We start from the raw sequence: 13,350 nt of genomic DNA, 5'->3' as shown, positions 1-13,350 counted from the left end.
TCGTATATACGCAGCCAATCAACGTCGCTGACAGGCTATGACAGCGTCCTTATGTGCCGACACCGGTGTTTTAGCTAGCAAAGCGGCGTGGCTGATGTGCAGTGAAGCCACATTAATGACAACGTGTATTGGAGATGTGAGCAGGACAGACGGAACAATTGACGGAAAAAGTGTGGACTTTATACCAGTTTTTAAATTGTGTTGATAGGCCACGTAAAACCAGAGTTATGATAAAAAAAATATGCAATGTTTGGTTTTCTTCCTGAATACTGTCGATGTTTATATTTACTGCGGGAAGAAACGGTAAAAACGGCGTTTTATAAGGAAAACGCTCGAAAGCACTCTCCACCTGTGAGCAAAAACAAAACCAAAAAACCCCCCACCCTTCCCTATTGGTCGAAAAAAGTACCATGTCGACCAATCAAAAAATGATATGGCAACGTGGCATCTAGTTGTTAAGAAACGGGGGGAAATTTTAGGAGTGACGGCGGTGCTCTGAGATGTGAGAGATTTGAGACGTTTAGCGCAAATCTTGTGTAGTTAGTGTGTAGTGTAGTCAATAGTTTTGTTGTGTGTGTCAGAACAATGAGGCGACTGCTGAATGTTACAGGTGTTACAGGAGTGATACATCTCCTGTTGTCAGGCCTGCAGGTATCAGGCTGTTGTTCTCCTTTATCTCATAGTGGACAGAAATGATTTTTTGGAGTGGCACAAATAATTTGTGTGGCATCAGATTTGATGCAGAACAGCTGATTGTTCTGTAAATAGTTTGAAATGTTTGTTTAAAAACGCCTTGGCTGCATAAAAAAAAAATAGCTTCAAAAAACTTTGTTGTTTGCCAAACTGAGTTACTTTTTTGAAGTAGTAACTATATAATTAATTGCCCAGCATTGGTCATTATATACTGTATTTGGCAGACAGAGTTACAGACTCTCTCCCAGACCACAGACTCATAATACAAGTCAGAGCTTTATGAAAAAAAAGAAAAAAAAAGAAAGAAAGTTGAGTTTTCAAAATTGGAGTTCAAGTTATTTTTACTTCCAATAGTGTTAACATACTACACAGATCATGAACAGGATTTTTTAAATTTTCATTGTAAGTGGGCTAAAGCAGTTAATTAAAAGTAGTCTAACATAAATGTAAATGCTGTAATTTGATTATTTTAATAAACCATGTAACTTGGATGGATTAGATGCTGGCGTGACCACAGTGCACACGTCTGATGTCGCTCACAGTGGTCCAAGGGACGCTCAGGGAGTTTGTGTGTTCGCTCAGACACGTGAAAAATTTGAGGGAACATTGGTGGAAACATTATGGGTTCGCGGAGTCAGACGTGGATCAAATATTGTGCAGTATTTTGAAGTTCACTAAACATAGATGTTTACATTTTTCATTTATTTTGTATATTGCAAACATTTGCACTGTAATCAGTATTTGCACACTATTTTATATTATTTTTTGACAATCTTTAAAGCCATTATTCAATACATTGTTATTGTTAAATAAATATCGTCAAATAATCGAGATCTCAATTTCAGTGAAAATAATCGTGATTATCATTTTTGCCATAATCGAGCAGCTCTATCTGCCGCTTTGATCACAGTGTGTTTCTCCAGGGCCTCCTCAGAAGGAAGTAACAGTATCCAGGTCAGGGTTAAATGCTGCTCATTCTTCTTTTTCATACTGAAAACTGACATCCACGAATGAGCCAAGCTCAATGAACAATATTCAACTTTCCTTTCCTTTTTTTTTTTCTTCGCCTCATACACGAACTTCATGACATCGCCGCCGATGCTCCAAAATAAGAGGCAAGTGTCAGGATTAAAAAGTGAAGAAAGAAAGTGTAAGTCATATAACTGCAAGGTAAATCAAAAGTTCTCACTCCAATCTCGCTGCCTCGATACATGGATTAGTCAAAAATGATTGTAAATTCTGTTGTGTCGGTGCCCTATTCTTGACAATGAAAGTTCCATTAAGTTTAATTTAGAAATGCAAATTACTGTTTATGTTTGTTATGATAGACAAGTGACAGGAGTCTTGAAATCCGGATGTGTTGCTAGCTCTTTTTTTTCTTTCAAATTGCAAATAGAAAGCCTCTGAGCGAAATAAGAACCAGAGAATATTATTATTCTCAAAGGCAGCAAGGCAGATATTACAGGCATTCAAGCTTTGGCTGGAATACACAAGATATGCAAAGCAGCAAGAGGTGCAAAACACAAACGCGCTGTTGAACATGGAGTGCACATTTCCAATCAATTCACAACATTTGCGACGCATAATCCGGTCCCTACATAGAAGAAAATCCATACTGTGCTATCAGTACTCAAGGTTCAGACCCCAAACTTACTGTAAGCTTGGATTTATGATTAACATGCACCACTATGTAGGCATTAGATGCTGAAAGAAACATGTAAAGATGTGTCCGAAACAACGCTATAACAAGAGAAAGGAGGAAGAAAAAACAGAAGAGTTAAAGATTAAAAACACAGCGAAAATATAACAAATATAAAACTGCTTGCAGATGGCCAGAGGAAATTTAAGAAAAATCTGAGACAAAAAACCTAAAACAAATTAATAAAAGAAATAAAAAGAAGCTGCAGCAAAGTAACAAAGTATCTATTGACAATCAGACCCATCATACAGGGAAACTGTTGCTTTCTCAGAGATGATTACTAAGCAGATTGATGGTTAAATGTCCTTTTCTGGCAGTTAAGTCCTTCACATGGTCGTCTCACATTAAGGCTTTCACACTGTATCCCTGCACAGAGCGTCTCGAGTACATCACTGACCAGCATGTTGTGATCTGACTACACACAGCTGCTGCTGAAAACCAATCAAACATTCTTTATTCATCATCAGTTCTTCCATAAGAAGTTTGCAGTTGCTATGACTACAAAAACACTACCTGTAGAAACGTGCGGACATAACCTTGAATTTAAAAATATGAATCAGTGGCTTTTATCCATACCTATGGATGTTTTGGTAAATGGATTAAATCAGCTATCACAGGAAACGGACAACCTCATCATCACTACTGACAGAGATTCTTCCTCCTTAAACACATAGACACACACAGGGCGTTGGTTCAGCCTTCACCCACACTAAAAGCTGATTTAGCTGATCTACAGCGACTCTTGGTTGAGCCTATGACGTAGCCTAGGCCAGCAACGATGCTTGTGCTTTGTGCTTTCTTGTTAACTACCTTGTGGTCGTGTCCCAGTGTTTTATATGCAGTGCTAGCCATGAGAGGATCAAATAAAATGCTGGGATTTCTGGGTTTTTTCCCCTCCTAAGTCGCCACCCTTTGTTGCGGTCAGACTTTTTTCAGTTTTTTTTACGTCTTTGTACATTCCTTCACATCCATTCTGAAACTATCCACCTGTGAGCCCTTATACTGAGGCTACGACAATTCTCTCCAATAATTGATCCCATTGATCCATTAAAAAAAACGCAGTGCAAAAGTAGCCTGAAACACACAGGAGGAATGTAACATTTTCACAGTAGTTGCAGGATGTGTTAAGGCTATGTGTAGTTACATTTTCATGATATGCCATAGTGATTTGTGATTACGATGTATCCCCTGTTAACACATACGTCCCCTGTCAACACATACGTCGCACCCCAGTGCCTAGAAGTGAAAGGTCACATGCCCCCAAGTGACAGCTGTCAATCACAGGATGTGGGAATTATCCAGTCCCCTAAGGTTATGGGAGACCATAAGAATAGCAGGCTCCTGACTTGTTGCTGCTAGATGTGGCCGAGAGAAAATTTGCACATTCATTCGACATCAGACTGATGTGACCGCGCTGACTGGTGAGAACTCTCGATTGCTAAACACACAGTACGACTGAGCTGAAAAACTAGCATTTTTTTGAGCTGGCAAACCATATTTAACCACTTTTATTTACAATGAATTTCACAAGGGGATTTACTGCATGCTTTGTCCCACAAGACCTTCTCTTCTTTAAATAACAAAAAAAAAGAAAAGAAAGAAAGAAAAGCACTTTCCTTTTGAATCACAGCAACAAATTAAAACACACACACACGATGGGACTGGCTTCACACTGGATTTTTGGCACCTATTACAAGAGTAATATCAAACATGGCATTGTCTTTACATCAAATATTTATATTAAAGCAGACTTCCCTCCTTTGTCTAGAAAGCCGGTATAATGTGCCTGTCTGGAAAGGGATGTGAGAGGTCATGGAGTATTACCTGTGATCCAAGAGTAATGGAAAGAAAAAAAAAGTGCGACTGCTTGATGTGGAATTGTAACACATGGAGAATTACTGATAATCTGCTGTTGTTCTTTCACCTAGGTGCTTGCATGGGAGGAATGTCTTGTGGGACGGAGCGTGCAGTGAAACCTCGTGTAAAATCCATTGTTTTTCTGCAAAGTATGAGTCACCCACGACAAGTAGAGGCGAACAAATACAATCACATTACTGTGTATAAATTATAGATGAGGTGTAAAGCAACTACACTGCCGCAAAGGCGCAATGCTAGTTAGTGTCATTTGAATGAACAAGAAAGGTATGGAGTTAAAAAAAGCACTGCTTTTTGGGGCGTCCTTTACCTGTCTGGAGCTGCGGGGCGTCCATTGCGAGGCTTGTTGACCTGCGCGTACAGCGCCTCCAAGGGAGGACCGTTGTCTTGAAGGTTCAGGGAAGGAGGATGCGGGCTCTGAGGACTCTGGGGGAGATGGTAGGGGTGGCTGTAAGGGTCTATGGTGCTGCTGTCTATTGACGAGCACAGCGATCCAATGCCGGCGTAAGTGTGGTCCTCGTCTGAGCTGAAGGTGCGGCTGACGACATCTTGGATCTCTGCGTACTCTCTCTCTTTTGCCTGCTTCTCACGGAGTTCCCGCGTCTTGGCCTGTATTCTGTCAGGAACACAATGAAGGGAAAATGTCAGGCAGGAGTTTTAAAATAGTGCACAAAAATGCAACAAAAAAAACGCAGATTAATGGTATAATATTTTAAGGATTTAGTAGTTTTGAGTTATTTAAAAAGGTTATTTGGAGATATGCAAATGATGATTAATTCTGCTTCTCCCTGCCTGTCTCTGGGCAAAATTGTAGATCTCCACTTTAAGCTAGTGGTTAAAAAAAAAGAAATTGTCCAATATTAACTGTTTTTCAGGCACTGATTGTTTATTTGAATGTCTTTTAAAGGTTCACTGAATTTGCAAATGTGCATGTGTTTACATATGAAGAATATCAGTAGGTGAGGAAGCAGATATTTGATAGTCACTTAGATTCTGAAGCTGAAATGTATCATACATACATAATAAGGAAGTAATGAGATAAAGCGATGCGGTTAAATACAAATACAAATTTCACATATTGATCATATATAAGGAGGAGATTCTCAGAGGTAAACCTCTAAAGTCACTTTCTTCTCTTGGCCCTCTAACAAAATAAGGTAGGAGGGAAACAGTTAGGCCTCATCTACGTCCTTCCTGCCCCTTCCTTCCCCTTCATGCGGCTGTTCTCCGCAGGATCACTTCCACAGAGCAGCCCCTTTTACGGGGCTTTCCTGTGTCAGAGAGGGGTTCCATGTGAATGCCCGTCTGTCTGCAGCTAACAAGACTCGGTCAGGGTGCTGCACGGGAGGGAGGAGAGCTTGCTTTGTGGGAGAAGAGGGATGTACAGTGAGGCGAAGAGAGCAAAACGGGTGAGGACAGCAGGAGGAGGAGGAAGGAGGGAGGGCACCTCCCACTGTGGTGACCCTGGCAGCAGCCACTAGACCGCTCACTGGTTCCAGATGTTGTATGTGCTGCGGGGTAACTCGCTCATCCACACACGCACGGACACAAGCACGATACCTCCCACCCGTGCTACATCTCCCTCTTACCTCAGGTCATAACCGACCTCTGATCCCCAACTGCGGCTCCTCGCAGATGATTGGCAGGTTTTGAAAGGAACTAGAACCCCCACACCCCCCACAGAAGTCTCCGTCTCATGTGTGTGTATTTTAATAACAGTAATCACATTTCAAACAATCACCATTTTTCAGTGCCGGATTAACCCAATTCCCACTTCCAACCCGTAGACCGCCTTGTTTATTTTTAGCTGTCCAAAATCCCATTTTCTCAGCATTATCTGCAGAATGAGATTTTGATGGAGTCCTGATGCAATGTTGCATGATGTGCAGTCATCTATAAAGCCCCGAAGCTGGTTTGGTGTATTTTTGCATGGCTCTGTACGAGGTAAACAATGGAAATGATCGGCTTAGCTGTGTGGAGTTGTCAGAAAGTCCAACAAGGGGGGGAAAGAAAAAAAAGACACTAAATCCCAGAAGCCTTTTCACCTGCCATCTGGCTAAAGTGATGTCAGATCTCTGCCAGGAAGGACCAGACAATGATGTTACCACAGGTTCACGGAAGTCCACTGGGATCTCAAGACCCTCTGGCATTTTATGGACTAATCAGATTCATAAAAACGGCAATATTGACATTTGGGATGAGATAATGGCCGGGGCTAGACTGGCGACATCAAGCTAAAAGAGAGAGACTTCTCCTCCAGGCCTCAGGAGTCTGGCATGGATAAGGCTAATAGGTGCATTTAAATAAGGCGATATTAACAAGCAAAAAACTGCAAAATTATGAGTCATGCTGCTGCTGCCACTGGCTTTATTACATCTACATCCCTTCTGTGTTGTAACTTTGTTGCTTTTATGTAATAAAATGTGTTCCAAAAAAAAAAGGCTTTCATTTCAGCATATCTAATGCTTAATTTTTCATGGGCGAAGCCACGGCTCGTCTGGTTGTAGAAAAGATTTGTCTGCGTGTTTTAGGAGAAAACATATCAGCAGTCCAAACCTGTTGCTCTGCAGTCAAAGCAAGACTAATCTTTTGGATGTCAGACAGAAAAAGGCCGGGTTGTGATGCGGTGTTGAGTTTTCATCTTTGGCCAGGTGGCAGCGGCTTTTCTCTGTGCCAAGCTGAGATTTGAAACACGACTACTGGAAATGTAGCAGATGTAAAATGTGCATTAATATACATTTTGCATTATGAACTTTAAACACACAGATGTGTCTCCGGTGTCTGCTACTGCAATGTCATCCAGCACTGCAAAAACACTCAAATACTTCAACAACTACTTGATGGAATAACATCAAAAAATGTTGGGAAATATTTGCAAAACCAGGAGAATGAACCGGAACGAGACACTGACAGGCCAAACTCGGGCTGAAATAATAAAAGATCTAAAGAAGATATTCATGGTACCCAGAGGTACTGTGTGTGCGTGCGTGTGCGTGTGTGTGCGTGTGCTTGAAATTTGAAGCTTCAAGTGAAATGTCTTACATAAACCTCTTTCACCATAGAGACACTCCACAATACAATATTATCACAATACTTCACCCACGCTGTGACATTACAGCGACATTTTATTTGAACATTTTGTGATATGCTGAGTATTGTGCTAACATATATCGTGATTTATTAATTTGTTCTTGAAAAAAAAAGTATGTCCTCAAGATTAAACTTTGTCAGTATCTGTTTGATCTAATAAGAGATCAGTTTTATTTTTTTGCTACAAAATGAGATTGTCAAGCACATTTCCAATTCTTTAGGAATGTCACTAAAATACAATCAGCTGACAGCTGGTGCATGTATATATGTTGTGATATATGTATGCATGTGTGTGGAAGAGCATGTGCTTGTTGTTTTAGGATTTTCTGATTTGGATGTTTGTCACCGAACGTTTTCTCGGGATGGTGGTGGATGAGATGAGCCCTTTTGTTCGTAGCATTCATGGATATTATTATTTTCATGTATTTAGTATCCATATGTGGTGTCTGTATCAATACATGCATGGCGATATTTAATCGATATCCCTGTATCGATAAAATATCACCATGCAAAATACAATGTTCAATATTTTTCCCCACCCCTATTACGGCCGAGCCATTTTGACATGATATATTAGATATACACAGCTGTTACTAATCACACTAATTGAGGCTCTGTACTAAACAAAACAGAACCTCCATTAATCCAATGAGGAACACCTGTGTTTATTTATATTTCATGCAAAATGGCTGAAAACACAATTTTCAAACTACAGTCGCAAAAACCTTTAGCTTTCCTCGAAAAACCATCACAGACACATCAGAGCATTTCCATCGGTGCTCAAAACCTAACAGGTTTCAAATCATTCGACCCATTAGTTTAAAAATACTAATACTACCAAGGATTCGTCACACAGTACGTGAATAAGTTTCGATTCTACAAAAACTCCAAAATATGGAGTAGAAACAAGAACGAAGAGCAAAACTTCTGTGCTGTAGTTGTTATCTGTAAACTCTTCTCGTGGAATATTATTCCGTGTACAAGAACGTGGTGTACAATACTGCAGCTGCTCAAATGTCATCTAAAAATACTCTTCTAGATTGTTCTCTTCCCCATCTTCCTCCTATGCTTCTCAGATTGCTTCCATCTACTGTTGGTATCAAACCTGAACAAGTCTGAACAACTCTGAGCTGTTGTGTTCATGAAATTGCGCTAATCTACGCTTAGTTGTGTTAAAATTCTGCCAACTGCAAAAGTGCAAAAACTGGCTTTTTGTAAGAATAAACTGGCTCATGACATAGAGAATATTTGCTTGGAGTATAGGTGGCAATACTTCAGAAATTCAAAAAATAACTGCAATAACAGAGTTCACATAAAGGTCAGGGAGCCATCATGGTGCAAGTCGAAAGCTGAAAAAATCTCGATATAACCACAACCACAGGAAACTGTGTTGGAATTTAGAGGCCGTTTTTCTGCTCTCTAATATGCTCATTAGCCCCAAAACCTCACACACCTGCTAACTGCATTCTTTGTGGGCAACCTGTGACTGCTGCTCCACTTCCAGGTCCTCTCATTCCCCCTGCCTTCTCCTCAGAGGCCACCCCTGCACTGCACCGTATATACTCCATTAGCCAATTAATGGCCCGGCATGTTAACATTGAGAAAAGTGCTGCCCACACTAAACACATTATTACTATCACATTATTACAGCCCCAATTACCAGGCCTTCTCCTCTCGTCTCCTCTTTCCACATATTATGTTTTTATAGTTGGCGCGCCAAGGACACGATTCAAGCTCTACTTCTCCGGCTGGATTTTTATTCCAAGCATACTGCTGAAACAAAAGAAGCAGCGACAATTTGCCCATCCCAGGAGTGCCTCTGTATTTTTGTACCTCTTAAATAAAATGCAATGCCTGCTTACTTCATAACGGTGAAGTAGAAAGGCATTTCCTGCTGGTGAACAGACAGTCTAGACAGTCTAATGCGGGGAGGCTTTCAGGGCAGTTAAGGTTCAGCCCCTAATCCACTGACTGACCGTGTCTTCAGGAAAATTATGTGTCAGCCAGATGACGCCGCTCTCCCTTTAACATTTCAGCTTTCTCTCTGTTATTCTCCTTGTCAAACTGCATGCTCGCGCCAACTAAAGCTGGATTTGTAATGACGCTGTTACTATTAGCTGAACAGCGAGAAAAGAGGGCCGCGTGAAGCAATTACTTGAAGTCATCGTGTCGCTGGAGGAGAGTCCTGGTGTGAACTGGTGGCAACATGTCAGCTCGAGTCCTTACTCTCCCAAGCTGAGTGAATCTCATTGTTAATCCAGCAGTTGCTGTTGTTTGGACCAACAAAGCGAGCAGACTCCTTCTCCATATGTTTGTCAATCTTTAATCTACCCCAAAGGACACAAGGAAGAGATGGGAAGAGGCGGCGGTGGTGCTGGTGGTGGGGGGGGCGTCTTTACTCTCCTACATTCATTTTGAAGTCAGCACGCTTGGAAGTTTCGAAACCATGCCTCTTCAATATGCATTGTTACCACGGCGGATGAAACAGAATGTATTTGCTGTCTTACTTTCTCATCCAGCCGCCTTGAATAGATTTTTTTTTCAATACTCCCTCATCAAAAACGTGTTCTATTATTCTGAAGTGCAGACGGAGGGCAGCATACATCTGAATCTAATCAAAGCGCGGTAAGTAACTCTGCTCGCAGCTGCCTGCGCAGAAGCGCAAAGCTCTGATAGCGCAGCTTTTCTGTTGACACTTGGCCCGTGACATAGTAGCGCAATCACAGAGATAATTGTTCGAGTTCCGCGGTCCTGATTCGCGGCGCTAATAATCGCATTAACTTGCTGTAGGTATCAATATAATTACAAAAGTAATCACCCGTCCCAATCAGCCCGGTTGGAGCTTCCTTTGAACTCGCTATGCAAATGAGACTCGAATAGGATACTGAAATAATTAGGTGGTTCGACAAAATGGAACAATATCACTGGTACTGCGATCACTGGGAAGGAAAAGAAGAACTTTAAAGTCTAGGATCTTCATTCAGTGGGACAAAGTATCTTTAAGCTGAGTAAAATTCTAAAAAGACTTTTCTTTTGTTAAATAAAAGACTCGGGTTTGCCATTTGCTGTCAGAAGTGAATTGTGCTGACTATTTCAGAAGCGCGGGTCAGTTTTTGTTTGGTGAGAGTCAGCAGGAAGTGTAACAACAAACAACAGGAAGCAGGTCACTGTCCAGGAAAGAAAAAAAGAAGAAGAGGAAAGAAAAAAGAGAGATACTCTCGTCTGTGTTGTGGGGAGCGGGACAAGGAGAGTGGTGCTGGAGTGCTGGCCGCTGATTAGAAGCCAAGCGGAGCCAAGCAGATAAGAGAGAATGGACATCATAATCAGCAGCTGCAGAGACAGACAGACGACAATGGAGTTGAGTCCAAGCGAAAAATGAAGGAAGACCATTGTCAGGTTGGCTTTGTGCACTTCCCATACTTTGGCCAAGGAAACATGGTTTCGGGGCGAACACGTGCAGCGATAACACAGAGACTGATAGAAGCTCCATCAGCACCACCACAACTGTGCTTCTTTCTCTGTCACTCCTCGCTCCCCCACGGCTGACTCCATGAATGAGAACCACAGATGCCCGGGCTTCCAATCAGAGTGCTGGGTATTTTCACGGTCCTCTCAACAGGAGCCAATCAGATAGAGCTGTCCAGTGGCTCAAAAAAACAAAGCAAAACAGAATAATGGCCGCCTCTGCTGAGCTGAACATGGATTTATATCAGCCGGACCACAGGTTATAATGATGGGACATGAAGCAGCCAATCACACGAGCTGTATCCAATCTGCCAGATTTTTTTTTGCAAAACAAATCCTGCTCTTCATCAAGTGGGTCCGGTGCACTGTGCTCTAGTAATGGAGTCTAAATTTTATGTACTCTCTTCTCCATCATTTTCAGTCTATAAGTGGCTGACAAGATATCAATGGAGGAGAACGGCTTTATGCAAAATAAATGGATTGTATCAGCGAGGAAGCACGGGCCAAAAATACACTGCATGAATAACATCAAGGTCAGAGTTTTAAATATATGACCATGGCTACCTTATTGCAGGGTAAAAAGGGGGCAGGCTTTATGAATTAATCTGTTTCACCTCTCCAATGACTCCTATTTTGAATCACTAAAAGCCCCTGTCACAACTGTCTGCTCCAATTAATGACAGCGAATGTCAGCTGAGCTGGGAGTCTGGCCGCGGCCCATCTGACCTGCTGTGCCGGCTGACGATTGCCAGCTTGGGAAGCCCAATGCGTTCTGATCCATAATTTCATAAAAGCCCTCTGGAACGCCGCGTCTCGGTGTCAGCAGTGCAATCAATCACAGCACGAGCCGTACACGTTAGAGCTACGACAATCAAATGTAGCACCTCGGGAGTGTAATACAGTAGCGCTACCAGAAAATACAAGAAGTAATGGATTTCTGAGCCGTCACCCTGCTGAACCCCGGTGCTTTGAATATCGACTTGGCTCCGTGGCAGGTTGGTTTATTATTGCCCACCACAATTTCCCTCAGGATCCCCTTTCCATTAACTGAGGGACAATCCTGGTCTGGCTGAGTGATGGGATTTGGGAACAGGTACAAAAGGAAAGAATTAGGCTGCTCTCCTGCAGAGGAAGCTGGGCTGGGAGGGCACACATGCAGAACGGACACAAACAAGACGGGGAATGAGGATGTACAGCGAGACAAAGCGGCGGAGAAAGAACGTCAGCTGTGAAAGACGAGATTTAAATAACGTGGACGCGTTTGGATGGAGGTGTGGGAGGGCATGTGCTCCACATATCTCGTGCCCACTGTGTCTTTGTTGATTCTGCTGCTTAGCATGACAGCTCTCTGGGAGCTGCTCAAAGAAGAAAGATCTGGATGGACCACCAGAGCCACTGGTCTCCAGAGCGCGCTGATGAAAATGTGTTGGGCCACCAGCCAGAGGGGGGTCATACCCTCAATGGAGAGAGGACCTTCATTGCAACTTATAGCTGAATACCAGCAAGAAATGCATTACAGCTTTTTGAGCAAGGCTTCCAGATGTTCCTTTCAGCTGAGAAGAGGGCCCTTTGTGACATTTGTATGTGTTTGTGTGTGTGTGTGCTTGCAGTTGTTTGTGTTTTCGACAGCCATCTATCCTTCTCTTCCTTCGCTGCAACAGCGAGCGCTATCAAGTCCTATTGTTTCTATTCAATTAGCTGCCATTACCAACGGCAGTTTGATTACTGAGTTCATTTGGCTGGCGGAGAACAATGGAGGCAGCAAGCTGTCTTTTTCTTCACCAATACTGTCTAGCCCCAGAAGAGAATGAAACGGGGCTCGTCTGTGAGGGATGAGGCGCAGGCAAGCAAAACCGACGCCTCGCCTCGGTTCGTTTGGACGTCCCGGCGTCCATGGTGCCAGAGGACAGAGGGCCAAAACAGGAGGATGAAAAGGAACTGTGTATTCTTGAGCGATTAACAACCTGGGCGTGCTGCAGGGGAAGACAAATGGTGCGCTACATCGATTTCGCTATTACAATGAGCACTATTCAATCATGCTAAATCCACAGGGGCCTAAGAGCACCATTAGGAGGTCAGCGCCTCCGAATGGCACAGGCAACAACAATCTATAAATGATCTATTTAATGTACTGATATAAAAGAAAGGAGGGCATTTCACAAATTGACATCAGAGTGCTTTCCCAGAATTTCCCAACTGTGCCTCTGCCATTTTGTTAATTAGGTAGTTTGCTAATTTTCCAGTAATCACAGTGGGGTTTTTTTTCTTCCCCACTTTGTTCAGTTTAGACTGAAATCATTACAGTGCTGAAGCTCTCTTTGAGTACTCACCTCTCTTGTTCCAGCCTCATCTGCTGGGTCTCCTCTTCTGATGCCTGCATGTCCTCTGCTTTGGATTTAGTGGAGCTCCTCCTCTCCATCTTGTCATCCGGCCGCTCATCCTTCCGGTTCTTTCCAAACCTGGAAAAGAGAAAAGTGTGGTGTAGATTTAAATAAGATCCCAGACTTTAGTACTATTCAACTGAGTTT

The 13,350-nt window shown here is 42.5% G+C and overlaps 1 protein-coding gene across 3 annotated transcripts in view; it reads right to left on the bottom strand.

The window, feature by feature from the left end:
* The window catches only part of LOC100702913 (partitioning defective 3 homolog), a 346,275-nt gene that overhangs the window by 69,573 nt on the left and 263,352 nt on the right, over positions 1-13,350 (bottom strand). For all 3 annotated transcript variants that reach the window (XM_025910173.1, XM_025910174.1, XM_005471661.4), the window contains exons 20-21: positions 13,153-13,281; positions 4,578-4,883 (exon numbers count right to left, since the gene is read on the bottom strand). In XM_025910173.1, coding sequence (XP_025765958.1) covers positions 4,578-4,883; positions 13,153-13,281 — 435 coding nt within the window. The remainder of the gene's footprint in view (positions 1-4,577; positions 4,884-13,152; positions 13,282-13,350) is intronic.

The sequence above is a fragment of the Oreochromis niloticus genome, linkage group LG9 (assembly GCF_001858045.2).
Source record: "Oreochromis niloticus isolate F11D_XX linkage group LG9, O_niloticus_UMD_NMBU, whole genome shotgun sequence".
In the NCBI taxonomy this organism is placed as follows: Eukaryota; Metazoa; Chordata; class Actinopteri; order Cichliformes; family Cichlidae; genus Oreochromis; species Oreochromis niloticus.
The sequence above is the reverse complement of the archived record's forward strand: the minus strand, read 5'-3'. Positions and strand labels throughout refer to the sequence as shown.